General features: G+C 40.8%; 1 protein-coding gene across 3 annotated transcripts; it reads left to right on the top strand.

Annotated features, from left to right (window-relative positions):
• The first annotated feature begins 176 nt into the window (after nucleotides 1-176).
• On the top strand, nucleotides 177-6,203 carry HIGD1A (HIG1 hypoxia inducible domain family member 1A). Of its 3 annotated transcripts, none has more exons than XM_005891080.3 (4): nucleotides 177-266; nucleotides 4,500-4,614; nucleotides 5,245-5,379; nucleotides 6,046-6,203. In XM_005891080.3, the coding sequence occupies exons 2-4, from the start codon at nucleotides 4,518-4,520 to the stop codon at nucleotides 6,093-6,095; spliced, it is 282 nt and encodes a 93-aa protein (XP_005891142.1). In that variant the 5' UTR covers nucleotides 177-266; nucleotides 4,500-4,517; the 3' UTR covers nucleotides 6,096-6,203. The 3 variants fall into 3 exon arrangements, with proteins under 3 accessions (XP_005891142.1, XP_070215132.1, XP_070215130.1); XM_070359031.1 differs by having other exon boundaries at nucleotides 208-236; XM_070359029.1 differs by lacking the exon at nucleotides 177-266 and having other exon boundaries at nucleotides 4,481-4,614.
• The last annotated feature ends 8,969 nt before the right edge of the window (nucleotides 6,204-15,172 follow it).

Genomic DNA, 15,172 nt, shown 5'->3' with positions numbered 1-15,172 from the left:
GATGCAATCCGTACGTAAGAGCCAGCGACGAGAAGTCACCGCCCGCGCACGTCGCCCCAGCCAATCCGGGGCTCTCTCTGGGCCACCCCACCCATTGCGTACACGCACGCACGCACCCATCCACCCGCCCCGACCCTCGCGTGCCCGTTGCTGGTTTCTGATTGGCTGAGGCCGGACGTAGGCGGGACCTGGAGAAGCCGGCTGGACGGCGGGTGCGGGAGTGGGGTCAGAATACGGTAGGAACCTGAAACGTCTTGAAGTTGTCTGTAAGTGATGCAGGCGGGCTTTGGGGGTCGAGTGATTCCGAGCGGTGGAGTGGGGAGAAGAGAGGCCGTGTCGAGAGCACCTTGGGAGGGTTGGCGCCGCGGGACTGGGAGAGGGGGCTGATGCCTGGGCTGAAAGGGGCGAAGTCTGGTTGGCGGGGCTCAGGCCTCATTTCGTGGTGCCGGTGAGGGCTGGTGAGAGCGTACGGAACCTATGGGGGGATGCAGAAAAGGTTTGTAGAGCGAATCGCGGCTGAGCTGGAAGGCTCGGGGATGTATCTGGGGAGGCACCGGGCTGGAGCCGACTTCGCGGAGCCCGTTGTCCCGAGCGTGTCCGGGACTTCTTTGAGAGCGGGTGGGTGAGGAGGGATTGGGAGGGCGTGCGGTCCGGCCATGGAGTCCTGACAAGGTCACAGGAAGGGAAAGGGGAGGAAGGTTGAAGGGTTGAGGGGAGGGCGTAAAACTACACGACCTTCCCGCCATCGGCTTCGTGTTCTCCCCGGGCCGGTATTCTGTTCCACCTTTGGCGACTCTCTTCCGCCTCAGGAAGGTAAGGACCAGGGCCTGTATCAAGCGCCTCTGACAGAATTTACATTTCTTCCTCAAAAGTAAACCTGCCAAGTTAGAGATTACAAAACATAGCACAGGATTAGAATTGGGAGCAGTCGAAATGATTCGGCAGGTTTATTCGCCTGTTTTACCGGTGCGGGAATCAATTATTCCCCTCTTCTGGGTAATCCCTATGGATGGAATCTATGCTTCCAGAAGTGCCTGGGATGAAAAGTTGTGATGTATAAGTGGTACCAGGCCCCAGCATGACAATCGTATTTGAGTTTTGTACATCAGTGGTTCTCTTGATTCCCTGTGCACCAGAATCTCTTGAACGGATCTTCTTAAAATATAGATTCCTTGGGACCTGCCCCAGACCATCTGAATCAGAATCTCCTGGGGTGGGGACTTGGCAGCCATTTAAAACGGGCTGACAGTGACGGGTTCAAAATGAAAATTGAAATCCATTGTTAGAAGCTCCTGTGACAAAAATGACGAGCTGTGAAGATCCTTAAATCTTTTTACATCACGTGATGCGGAGCGGCTCCTGTTACCTTAGGCCTCTGCTAGGTGCACTTGGAAAGGTCTTCAGTAGTATCTTAGTTTACAGACTAATTCGTGTTATCTGGTTTTAGGTGCCTCCTTTTGTACATGTTCAACTTTCTGGCAGATCTGGGTCAGTTGCTGTGGGTGGATAAGAAAATGATAAAGGAAGTCCAGAAGTGATGCTAGGGGAAAAAATATTCAAATTACAGCTGAAATTGTTAGATGAATTACGTCACTGGGGAAGAAGATTCCATTTAACTTTGGGCATGACAGACATTTTTCACAATTCAAAGGAGGAGATGCAGGCTTCTGTTAAGAAATGGATTTTCCATTTTTTCAGATAAAATGTACACCAGCATAATAAGACAAATGATCTGGCAATATATTGTCAATCAAAAGAACCCACAACTGTTTATTAGGAGAGCTGGGTTCTAATCCTGCCCTGTCAGAGATTCCTGTTGTTGAGCAGTTTATTGCACCCTTCATAAGCTTTCTTTTTCCATCTGTAAAATAAGGCTACTGGCATGGATTGAACCTTGGGGTTTTATTCTCAAGTGACTTATACTTATTGACCCTGATACTTTAAAAGTTAACCATTTTTTATTTAGATGGCTGTAAATCATGAATACTTGGGGAAACTTCTAGGTGATCAGGAAGAGAATTATTAAAATCTTACACTCAGGGAGTTTTATAGATATATGTCATGATAGAAATAGAATTTGAACCATAGAATAACAAATTAACTTTGTGATGTGTTGGACTTTTAATATTCCCCTTTCTTTTATGCTGAAATGTGCACACATGGTGTTCTGTATCAGAGACAAATTATCCTTAGTCACTTAAGACAAATAATGACTACATGATTCCTTCATACCTTGATTCTTACCCCAGGGACTACTTTCTGAAAGCCAGGTCAAATGGCCTATCCATACAAACTGCTGCAAGGAAGGAGAAGCGAACTTTTGCTACCCTGATCTGTTGGACAATTAGTTATCTAGAAATTAGGACAAAGGAAGAAAACATGCTTTTGTATCTGCAAAAGGAGGTGCTAGTTTTTAAAAATGGATTGTCATATATAGTGGTTTTTTTTCTTGGGGTCGCAAGGATCCAAAACCTACTCAGGTTATCATGTGTTCTTTCATTGAGCAATGTAACAATTAAAAGAGAAATTAGCACTTATGTAGATACAGCTTGATATTTTTCTTACTGATGAAACTCTACAAATGTGTGTAATTGTTATTTTTCACTAACTTTTCCTAATTGCCTGAGAATAATTTTAATAGTTGAATAAATATTGAAGTAATATTTTTCAACAAACAATAAGTTTAATTAGAATGTGGGATTGGTGAGGAAGGTAGAAGAAGGAATTGTGGTAAAATAGGAAAGATTTTGAAATGTTTGCCTTTGGGAAGTTTAGATTGATTATGAAGGGAACTAATAAATATACTGGCCTAAAATAGTTTAATCTTACCATCTAGTCAATTTATGTAATATCTTGGGGTTTGTTTGTTTGGGCTTTTTTGGCTGCACCACGCAGCATGTGGGATCTTAGTTCCCAGACCAGGGTCCGGGCCCCCTGCAGTGGAAGCCTAGCGACTTAACTGCTGGACCACCAGGGAAGTCCTCATTTATGTAGTATGTTGAAAGCCAAGCTCAAATATTTCTCTGAAATTTCCCAAACTTTATCTAAAAGATGCCACACTCTAAATTCTGTCTGTTATGCTCTTTGCAAAGTATACATACTCTGGCATGTTTTTAAAAGAATTTAATTTCTGAAACATTATTTCAGTGTTTACATTTTAATCTCTTGAAATATATAATGAGCATCCTGAACCTTGAGCTTGTTGAACCTTGTATATAATAAAAGCTCAGACAAAGTAGGGGTTCATTTAGTTAGCAAGTAATGGAGCACAAGAAAGAAGAGAAAGTCAAAGTGAGAGTCGCTCAGTCGTGTCCAACTCTTTACAACCCCATGGACTAACTATACAGTCCATGGACTTCTCCAGGCTAGAATGCTGGCGTGGGTAGCCTTTCCCTTCTCCAGGGGATCTTCCCAAGCCAGGGATCGAACCCAGGTCTCCCGCATTGCAGGCAGATTCTTTACCAGCTGAGCCACCAGGGAAGCCCTAGTTCTAATTGATTCTATCTGTGTGATACTGTACAGCTCATCTGGATTAAGCTCTTCTCTGTCAGATGACAGAACTGTACTCTTCCCAGTGAGGATGGAGGCTTTGAGGGACAATTTCACTTTTCAAACTAAACCCTACGCCTCACGTCTAGAGTTGGATTTTCTTTGAGAACCTTGATTACTATTAAACCCCTTGAATAGCAAAGTGTTGAATGAGAGCCATTTATTACTGGAGGGAGTGTGATGCACATGAAAAATTCATAAGCTAAGACTATACAGATAATGGGATTGGCAGTTAACTTTTTGATGTCATCTGTAAATGACATCAGAGAAGGCAATGGCAAGCCACTCCAGTACTCTTGCCTAGAAAATCCCATGGATGGAGGAGCCTGGTAGGCTGCAGTCCATAGGGTCGCTACAAGTCGGACGTGACTGAGCGACTTCACTTTCACTTTTCACTTTCACACAATGGAGAAGGCAATGGCAACCCACTCCAGTGTTCTTGCCTGGAGAATCCCAGGGACGGCAGAGCCTGGTGGGCTGCCGTCTATGGGGTTGCACAGAGTCAGACACGACTGAAGCGACTTAGCAGCAGCAGTAAATGACATCTGACTGATATCAATTACAACAGTGTATTGTTATTAACATCAGTCAGAGATACTTGTGCACTTATATACTATGTGTGACTCCCTTTTTTCAATCTGCGGGTGAAGTTTATCATCTGTGCAGATCAGTCAGAACGAAGTATGTAGTGACCATGACTAAGGTGAAATTGAATTATTACTTTACTGTGATGAAATGCCTATTAGCTTCCTGTGTTACCAAAAAAAAAGACAGAAAAGGGAGAATGGAGCCTTGGTCCCTTTGTTATGGAAATTAATCTTTTTTTCACCCTGCCCTGTTATTCATATAATCTGGCTAGTATCTTGGCTTTTTTTTGTATTACTTAAAGGAATAATCTTATTAAAAAAGTATGCTTTTAACTGCAGAACCTCATGGAAATTCTGTTTCAGGAAGAGTCTTCAATCACTATGTCAAGCGACACAGATATTTCTCTTTCTTCATATGATGAAGATCAGGGATCTAAACTTATCCGAAAAGCTAGAGAGGCACCATTTGTCCCCATTGGTAAGTTTGACTTTGATGGTCTAATAAGCTTTAACACAGTAGAAGTGTGGGCAGCTTGTTTCATTCATCAAGCATTTCCTGATGAAGCATTTATTTTTTAATATTTTTTCATATGTTGAAATATGCTTAGATTGGTATAAGTCTCGTAAAAATTCTTCTCCGAATTCAGACATCGTATTTTATTGACTTATTTCAGTGAATGTGTTGTGACCCCAAGACGACCATCAGTTTCAGTGATTTGCTACAAGGACTCACAAGACTCAAGAGTTGTTATAAACTCACAGTTGTGGTTTATTACAGTCTCTGCTGCATTCCCTTAACTGATTTCCTTCAGGGATGGAAGTAGAACAGAGAAGAGTTCCCCTAGCACTCTTAAAGGAATTTATTTACTGGCTTCACAAGCCCATACTTCAAAGATGATCTTGATTTTCTAGATCTGCTATTGCTTGCTACCAATTTTGAGTTTTTAATTCTGAATCGGGGTGGGGATTAAAACCTCAGTTCATATGCTAGCTGGGTAATGGTCTCCTAAAGCATCCTTATAAAAAATAGAACATCGATTGATAATAAACTCATCTTGATTCCCTGCCCCAATGTATCTGACATAACTTGTGAGTATTTCTTTTACAGGAATGGCAGGTTTTGCAGCAATTGTTGCATATGGATTATATAGATTGAAGAGCAGGGGACATACTAAAATGTCTGTTCACCTGATCCACATGCGTGTGGCAGCCCAAGGCTTTGTTGTGGGAGCAATGACTCTTGGTAGGTTCCTACAGGACATTTTCAAATTTTTGGTTCCCCATGAATGGATTTCTTTGTAAGTAAAACAAGGTAGATACTTTTAACTGACTTTGAAGCAGTTTGCAAATATCACTACTCATTTTCACCTAAAAACTGAATGAATAAAAATAGTTCAAGTAGTGGTATAGTTTTACTCTATGATGAATAATCTTACTAAGGTTTTAAAGAGAGAAAAGATAGTAATGCCCATTATAATGTCATTGAGTCTATATATGCAAATAGGGTTGGTAGTAAGATCCATCATCTGGAAGAGACATGATGGCTGTTTTATTGAGTTTTTCAAGGTGGAAAAGATACTACATGCTTTTGTAGGCTTTATAATTCATTGACATTATCTGCTTTATACAGCAAGATTGAGTCCTTTTAAAGTTGCCAGATAAATATTGATATTTTAGCCATCTGAGCTAATCATACTAGTCTTGAAAATACTTCGGAAACTGTGTAAAAAGAATTTTAGAAATTTGAATTATTTAAGAAAGCAAGAATGTAAGCAGCCTAGGGTCTTGTTTTCCTTTTAAGCATCATATGCTAGTAAGAGTGCTACTTTTAGCTGTTTTATGAATAGTTTTTAATTTTCTAATACTGAAGAAAAATTTTAAATGCTTAACTAGCATTCTTTCTCTTTAGGTATGGGCTATTCCCTGTATCAAGAATTCTGGGGGAAACCTAAACCTTAGAAGAGGAGATGCTGTCTTGGTCGTCTTGGTGGTGCTTGCTTTAGTTAGACATCTCATATTGAGGTTATATGTTTATGCTGAAAATAAATTGTTTGGGTCAGACAAGAACATGGTAATTTGAAAATTGGCCTCCTTTCTTGCAGGCTTGATTTGCCTGGTGACCAAGTTACTGGTGACTAGTTCACTAGCTAGGTCATTCAGGGGAGTCAGACCAGCACAAAAGAAACATGTCACTTTTAAATACACTTGATAGTGGTACCTGTCCACCTTCTTAAACTCTTCTGTTGAAATTAGTTCTAAAGAAGACAACATGGCAATCCTGAAAATGCTCCCAGTTGCTGCAGAATATCATATGCTTTTGATGTAATGTAGGAATCCTATTTACCCCAGTTAATGTAACTTTCTGACGGCCTTGTGGACTGAGTACTGTTTTAAGGGCTGGTTGGCTCTTGAGGAACCCTTTCAGAACAGTGCATGGAATACAACATTATAAACCTCCCTGCAAGTCTGTGTGTGTTTTTAAACCAAAACTAAAAAGCTGGTAACAGAGCCACCTTGAAGTAGTATTTATTTTAGAATCATAAACATGAGAGTAACTTAACTTGTGGATCCCTTTTAGCTCTTTAGTAATTGTAGAATTATATTTTGCTGCTGTTATATTAGAATAATTTTAAATTATTTTGAAACATGTATTTTAAGTGCTAATGCAAAGGTAAATGAAAAACACTTTTTAAATGTGTGCAGTATGTTTATTTTCTCCAAAAGTATCATCAACTAAATAAAATCCCTACAATGGAAGTCATTGATGAGCAAGCTGGTTTGGTCAGACATTATACAAACTTTGGTATATCACAGAATGCTTTGTTGTACTTGTGAATTCTCGTCTAACCTGAATTTACATTCCATGGTGATAACATGGTAAATGTAGTGTTATTAAAGTAAATGAACACATCAAATGTCTTGTATTTATTTCAATTTGGGAAAAACCATCGTTCTTTGAAGTAGCATAAGTAGTTCCAAGAAAAGAGGGAATAACAGCTAAAAATTTATTGGGTATTACTGTGTGCCACATACTTTCATGTATAAAATCATTTAAATTTCCTAACAACCCTAAGAACTGTGATCCTTGTTTCGTGGAGAAGGACACTGAGATACAGTTTTAAGTAATTAACCCAAGGTCACGTAGGTAGAGAAAGCTGTGTTTGGGACTGAAACCTGGGCAGTCGTGCAGTAAAGCCAACAGGTGTTAGAGACTTGAAATGTTGGTCTTTGTGAAATTAATGCTGGAGAGGCAGCAGTTGTCATAAATTAGTACTATTGGACAAGAGGGTACAACATGGTCTTGACTTACCACTCCGTTGACTATATAACCTGGCCCAAATCAGGGTTTTCTCAATTTTCTCCTAGTTAGAAACGAGAGATTGGACTAGGTAATTACTACAGTCCTATCTAGCTTAGAGATCATGATATGGGTCCATGGGAAATGTGCTTTAAAAATAAAAGCTATGCAGAAGGAAATGGCAACCCACTCCAATATTCTTGCCTGGGAAATCCAGGGACAGAGGAGCCTGGCGTGCTACAGTCCATGGGAGGTGGGGGATGTCACAAAGAGTCCGACACGACTCAGCAACTAAACAATAACAACAAAATTGAGAGAACTGAGATGTGGAGAGTTTGTCACTTTCATATAGTTCATGGGCTTTATTTTTTGGTTTGGGGGAATACTTGATTTCACTATATAGAACCATTTTTTTGTTGGAGTATTTAATATTTATAGATCATTGCAAATAGAAAAGGTCACTTAAAAGCTGTTTACTGTGTGCTTGTTTTGTACTCAGATTTGAAAATAAACAAGGAAAAAAATAAATGCTATTACTAGGAACTCTTCTCAGCCTCCAGTAGACACAGGAGTTGCTCGTAGGCAGTCCTAACAGTAATTTCATTAAGGATAAGCCTTCTACAGAAAAATTTGAGAACAAGTTTCAGAAACTTTCTAATGGATGAGTACATTATTGATTTTGTTAAATGAATACTAATTTGAGAGAAATTGAGCTAGACAAATGCCAGAGGACAGAAGAACAGGAGCAAAATGTTGAGACTAGTGAGTACTGAGTAATAAGGAGAAAATGAGTAAAGAAGAACAGAGTGATAAATTAGGACAGATGAACCTTCCCTGAAGAAGACAGCAATAAATTAGGGTGGATGAATAGGCTGATATTCAGATTATGAAAGTTATTAAAAGTGGCTCAAGGGGATGTGATACTACTGTTTATTGAGCCAGACCTGGGTTCATGGTTTTGCCACTTACTAGCTATGGTTTCCTCATCTGTAAAGTGGGGACAGTGTCAGTGGCCTAGGTTGTTGGGAAGATTAAATGCAGTAGTGAATGTGGCAGGCTTAGCATAGCACCTGATACATTGGTAACCTCTGAATGCTTGCTGTTCAGCTCAGTTCAGTCGCTGTCGTGTCCGACTCTGCGACCCCATGAATCGCAGCACACCAGGCCTCCCTGTCCATCACCAACTCCCAGAGTTCACTCAGACTCACGTCCATCGAGTCGGTGATGCCATCCAGCCATCTCATCCTCTGTTGTCCCCTTCTCCTCCTGCCCCCAATCCCTCCCAGCATCAGAGTCTTTTCCAGTGAGTCAACTCTTCACATAAGGTGGCCAAAGTACTGGAGTTTCAGCTTTAGCATCATTCCTTCCAAAGAAATCCCAGGGCTGATCTTCAGAAGGGACTGGTTGGATCTTGCAGTCCAAGGGACCCTGAAGAGTCTTCTCCAACACCACAGTTCAAAAGCATCAATTCTTTGGCACTCAGCCTTCTTCACAGTCCAACTCTCACATCCATACATGACCACAGGAAAAACCATAGCCTTGACTAGACGGACCTTTGTGGGCAAAGTAATGTCTCTGCTTTTGAATATGCTATCTAGGTTGGTCATAACTTTCCTTCCAAGGAGTAAGCGTCTTTTAATTTCATGGCTGGAGTCACCATCTGCAGTGATTTTGGAACCCAAAAAAATAAACTCTGACACTGTTTCCCCATCTATTTCCCATGAAGTGATGGGACCAGATGCCATGATCTTCGTTTTCTGAATGTTGAGCTTTAAGCCAACTTTTTCACTCTCCACTTTCACTTTCATCAAGAGGCTTTTTAGTTCCTCTTCACTTTCTGCCATAAGGGTGGTGTCATCTGCATATCTGAGGTTATTGATATTTCTCCCGGTAATCTTGACTCCAGCTTGTGCTTCCAGTCCAGTGTTTGTCATGATGTACTCTGCATAGAAGTTAAATAAGCAGGGTGACAATATACAGCCTTGACGTACTCCTTTTCCTATTTGGAACCAGTCTGTTGTTCCATGTCCAGTTCTAACTGTTGCTTCCTGACCTACATACAGGTTTCTCAAGAGGCAGGTCAGGTGGTCTGGTATTCCCATCTCTTTCAGAATTTTCCAGTTTCTTGTGATCCACACAGTCAAAGGCTTTGGCATAGTCAATAAAGCAGAAATAGCTGTTTTTCTGGAACTCTCTTGCTTTTTCCATGATCCAGCGGATGTTGGCAATTTGATCTCTGGTTTCTCTGCCTTTTCTAAAACCAGCTTGAACATCAGGAAGTTCACAGTTCACGTATTGCTGAAGCCTGGCTTGGAGAATTTTGAGCTGTTACCATTGTTAAATGTTAAGCTTGGGAATGTGGCAGCACAGGAGGTACACGGGCCCTCCTCTCACAACTTAGTCTAGCAGCAAAGGCTGCCTTTAGATCACTGACTTCGGAAAGCATGATGATTACTAGGTATAGGATGCAGAAGAATGGGGGACCTAACCTAGGGCTAGAGTCAGAGAAGTTACCCCAAGGAAGCCATGATCTAACTTAAGATGATTTTTCTCTGGGAGATTCCTTGGCTTACTGTTGCATGTTTTTGGAGCACTGGTGTATGACTGCTTCCATGCCTTTCTCTTCTACTACTATGAAGGCGTGATGATCTTTTTTCATCCAAAGCAGCTGGCATTAGTGCCTGGCTCATACAGATGTTCAATAAATGTTTGTTGAATTAATTAGAATAAGCAGGTCATATTTTGACGTTCAGGATTCTGTTTCCAGAAAAAGTCATCAACCTATTTCTAGTTAACAGGCAACAGTGCCATCTGGTGGTGAGAGTTGGAATTTGACTGCATGCATAAATCCCCAAAGTACACTCTGCTTCTATATCCTGGAGTCGGAACTCTGGAGTAGAGGACAGGTCATTTAGACCATTTCTTTTGCCTCACAGATGAGGAAACACTGCTCAAAGTTTCAAGAACTTGAAATTTAGGCTCTATCCCCAGGTAATCTACACCCCATGGAAACAGGCCGGAACAAAGCTGAAGGAACATAAGGTATCATGTCAAACAGTGGAACTGCCAACTATTATTTACATACTTAATCCTGTTTGAAAGCTCTTCAATTCAAACGGGAAACTGGAGGAAGGAGACCAAACATGCACCAGCCATGCATGGATTGCCACTTTCTTAGTGAATGATTTACCTGCTATAAGTTCATGGAAGAGCCAGTAATACTCATGCATCCTGGCGTTATTCTTAAAGAGGGCCTACTTTCCCTCTAGCCACTGAAATGAGGCAAAATCATGTTTTTTAGCAAAACAAAAGTTAGGAAAATTTCTCCTAAATTCAGTAGTAATAGTTCCAGAGTGGGGGCTAGCATCTGGCTGGTCCCCTCTGTAGTATCCTGAGTTGCTTACAACATTCGTGTTAGGTCTTTTCCTGTCCTCAGTGTCACTCTGAAGTGTCACAGAGACTGAAAGTTTACAAGGTAGAAATGCCATCATCATACCTTTCAGCTGGAGCCCTCTTACTCAGCTTGTCTACAGCTATACTTCCTGTCTTCCCCACTGGGGCTCCTTCTGAGATCACTCGTTCCTGTTAGTCATCTCCATCTCCCACCATCACACCCTGGGCTCAAACTCTTAGAAGTGTCTTTCCTTCCTCCCATTCATTTATCACTATTAAGCCAGTCACCAAGCCCTGTTTTTCATAAGCCGAGTCCTGCATTGCTCAGATTTGTTCTTTTCTTCTTGCCACCACTAAACTGAGGCCCTTCATCTCCTGTGCTGCCCCCTAGCTCCAGCAGAGCCACTGACACCAAAGCCCTGTGCCCACCACTGTCCCTGACACCTCTGCTCCGGCTCTAGTCCTTTCCTGAATGTTCCCCTTCCCCACTCCCAGTCAATTCAGTGTACGCCTTAAAGACCCAACCCCATTCTACTTTTGGTAAACTACTCTGAACTCTTCCAGGCCACAGTGAACTTTTACCTTTTTATAAATCTTGCTATATTTGAATTTAAAACACAATGCATGGTCCACTGTGGTAACACTTTTGCAACTAAAGAAAACCAGCATACAGCAACGAAGACCCAGCGCAGCCAAAAATAAATAAATAAACAGAATGTATTTATACTCTCCACTTTGCTGTTGTTCAGTCACAAAGTCACGTCTGACTCTTTTGCGACCCCATGGATTGCAGCCTGCCAGGCTCCCCTGTCCATGGGATTTCCCAGGCAAGAATATTACAGTGGGTTGCCATTTCCCAAGTCTCCAGCATTGGCAGGCAGATTCCTTACCACTGAACCACCAGGGAAGCCCATACTCCCTACTAGTCCCTCACAAAAACTGAAGTAGGTATCATCCTGACTTTTCCAATATGGGAAGCTGTAATTTACTCAAGTCCACACAACTGAAAAATGACAGAGCTGGGACCCAAATCCAGAACTTGAGATCTCCGTCCTGTGCAAAGACTGCATGACGGAACAGAAGGCTTATGCATAAAGCAGTGCGAATCCAAAAAATACTTGCTCTTTCCTTCATTTCCCCCACTCACTGCACACACACATACACAGTTCCCATCAGGTCCCAAATCCAATACTTTTTTCCAATATATCTGCTTTATTCTCAGGTTTTCTTCATATATAAAAATCCTCGGCCAATATTTGGTCTTTATAAGAAGGAAGCTGAGTGATAACAACTAGAGATGATCACATTAAGTGAAGTAAGTCAGAAAGACAAATACCATATGATATCACTTATATGTGGAATCTAAAATATGACACAAATGAACAAATATCCATGAAACAGAAACAGAGTCACAGACTGGGCTGACTGATGGTTGCCAAGGGAAAAGGGGTTGGGGAAGGGATGGAGTGGAAGGCTGGGGTTAGCAGATGTGAACTTTTATATAGAGAATGGATAAACAAAAACCTACTGTACACAGAGAACTATATTCAATATCCTATGATAAAACAGAAAAGACTACAAAAATGTAATATGTGTGTGTAAGTAAATCACTTTGCTGTACAGCAGTAATTAACAGAATAATTTAAATCAACTATACTTCAGTTTTTTAAAAAGAAAGTTGAGGAGATTCTCACATATACATGGTCTTACTGTGGAGGGAGTAAATTAAAAACTAGTAAGTAGACAAGGTATTGGGGACCTTATCAACATGTAAGAAACCAATTACCTCTGAGAAAAGGTGACTTTCATCCAAATGTTTTCAAAGACCATGATGTGAGCCAAGAGTGAAACTGAGAAATTTGGGGAGAAAATATAAAGTATATTACCAATACATTATGCTTGGAGGAGAGCCATCAGAGTGGTCCCCTGAAACTAAGGGCTGATGAATCTTGGCAGAACATTGGGTTTTCTAATGAAGTCAACATATGATGAATGAGATCACTATATATACGAGCACATCTTAAGACAAAATTGCTCCACAGATAAAATAGGACTTGACTATAGCCAGAATGGTGTTAAATTAAAACAAGGAGTGTACAGAGGGGCAACTGGGTGGGGTAGGGGGAGTCTGAGAGGCTGGTGGCCAACAAAAAAAGCCCAAATCCATGATGAGATGAAGAAAACTGGCGATGTGTATCCAGCACCTTCCAGCGAGAAAGGAACTTGAACCTGGAGACAATGGATAATTTTTATCTATAGCGTGCTTCTGGTTGTGAAGTAGAATATTTAATAAAGCTTCCCATGTAGCTCAGTCAGTAAAGCATCTGCCTGCAATGCGGGAGACCAGGGTTCAATTCCTGGGTCAGGAAGTTCCCCTGGAGAAGGAAATGGCAACCCTCTCCAGTATTCTTCCCTGGAGAATCCCATGGACAGAGGAGCCTGGCAGGCTACAGTTCACAGGATCACAAGAGTCAGACATGACTTAGCGCTCTTTCTAACCCTAAGTTAAAAATATTTCAATGCAGTTTGTTTCTGTTTGCTCTCAATTGCCCACAATATCTTTCTGATGACTCTTTTGGCATCATGAGTGTCTGGTCCTGGGAAAGGAGGAGCTCTGGATATGTGTCACAATCCCCTAGTGTGAACTAGGGTCTTAGTGTTCTTGTTTGTTTACAGGTTAATCACTTAATATCATGGATGACATAAGTCTGGTCCCAAATGACACTCCTGGTTTAATGATCAAATTAGATTTTGGACCTGCAAAGCTGAGGTCCATTAAGAAGAGAACTCTGAAATGGCAAGAGATAAATGGAACCTTGGTTTTAAGCTGTAGCAAAGCTTACTTTCATTTTGAGGCTAAACAGCTAAGGCTATAAAAATGCATGACAGCTGAAGAGCATTTCAGTTTACAGATCACTTTTGAGATCTATTTGATTATCATGAAAATAAATTTACTATTGCTATTTTAAGAAGAAAGTTGAGGTTTGTGACTTGACTAATGTCCAAGAATTAAAACCTAGGTATTCTTACTTCTGAAAGACTGTGTTTAACTTTGCTTCTCATAATAAGGGTAGGATCACTAACTGGTTATGTCATATTTACTTATTTGTGGGAGAGGGAATATTATTTCAGTGAAGGGAAATCTATCTTATCACCTTAGAAAAGAAAGGTTCCAGCTTAAAGTTGGAGCTATTTTGAACTGTGGGAAGGACCTAATTTAGGGATTAGAAAAAGGATCAGCTAGAGCCACACAAACATGCTCAACTGATTAAAAAATAACTATACTGTAAAATATACATGAAAGAAAAGTGAAAGTCGCTCAGTCGTGTCTGACTCTTTGCAACCCCACAGACTATACAGTCCATGAAATTCTCCAGGGCAGAATACTGGAGTGGGTAGCTGTTCTCTTCTCCAGGGGATCTTCCCAACCCAGGGATTGAACCCAGGTCTCCTGCACTGAAGGCGGATTCTTTACCAGCTGAGCCACACGGGACGCCCAAAATATACATAACAATTAACTATTTAAAGCATTTTTAAGTGTACAGTTCAGTGATACTAAGTATACTTAAAATACTATGCAACCATTACCATCATTGGCCTCCATAACCTTTTCATCATTCCAAACAGAAACTTCATACTCTTTAATAATAAAACTCCCCATTTCTCTCTTCCCCTGCCCCCTACAATCTCTTTTCTACTACCTGTCTCTACTCTAGGTACCTAATATAAGTGGAATCATACAGTAGTTGTCCTTTTATGTCTGGCTTAGTTCACTTCGCATGTTTTTCAAGGTTCATCCATGTTGGAGAATGTGTCAGTACTTCATTCATTTCTATGGGTGAATAATATTCCATTTAGTGACGTTACCACACTTTGCTTATCCATTCATCTGGAGATCGATATTTGGATTGTTTACATCGTTTGAGCATTGTGAATAATGCTGCTGTGGACACTGGTGTACAAGTATCCATCTGCTTTCATATTTGGGGAATATACTCAGAAGTGAGTTACTGGATCATAATCTATGTTTAAATTTTTTAGGAACTTCCAAACTTTTCTACAGTGGCTGCACCATTTTACTCTCCCACCAGCAATGCATAAGGGTTTCAATTTTCCCACCTCTTGAACAATACATTATTTTCCATTTTAAAAAAAGTAATAGCCATTCTAATGTGTATGGAGTGGTACACTACTGTGGCTTTGATTTGCATTTCCTTAATGGATAGTAATGCTGAACATCTTTACATGTGCTTATTAGCCATCTGTATATCTTCTTGAAAGGAATGTCTCTTCAAGTCCTTTGCCTATTTTTAAAGTGGGTGGCTTTTTGTTGTTGAATTTAAAC

The sequence above is a fragment of the Bos mutus genome, chromosome 22, assembly GCF_027580195.1.
Source record: "Bos mutus isolate GX-2022 chromosome 22, NWIPB_WYAK_1.1, whole genome shotgun sequence".
NCBI classification, from domain to species: domain Eukaryota; kingdom Metazoa; phylum Chordata; class Mammalia; order Artiodactyla; family Bovidae; genus Bos; species Bos mutus.
The sequence above is the reverse complement of the archived record's forward strand: the minus strand, read 5'-3'. Positions and strand labels throughout refer to the sequence as shown.

Bases quoted from the DNA above. Each gene is read 5' to 3' on its own strand.
- HIGD1A (XM_070359029.1), top strand. From the start codon at position 4,482: ATGGAAATTCTGTTTCAGGAAGAGTCTTCAATCACTATGTCAAGCGAC. The intron at 4,615-5,244 runs GTAAGTTTGACT...TTTCTTTTACAG, and splicing joins GGCACCATTTGTCCCCATTG to GAATGGCAGGTTTTGCAGCA. The intron at 5,380-6,045 runs GTAGGTTCCTAC...CTTTCTCTTTAG, and splicing joins TGTGGGAGCAATGACTCTTG to GTATGGGCTATTCCCTGTAT.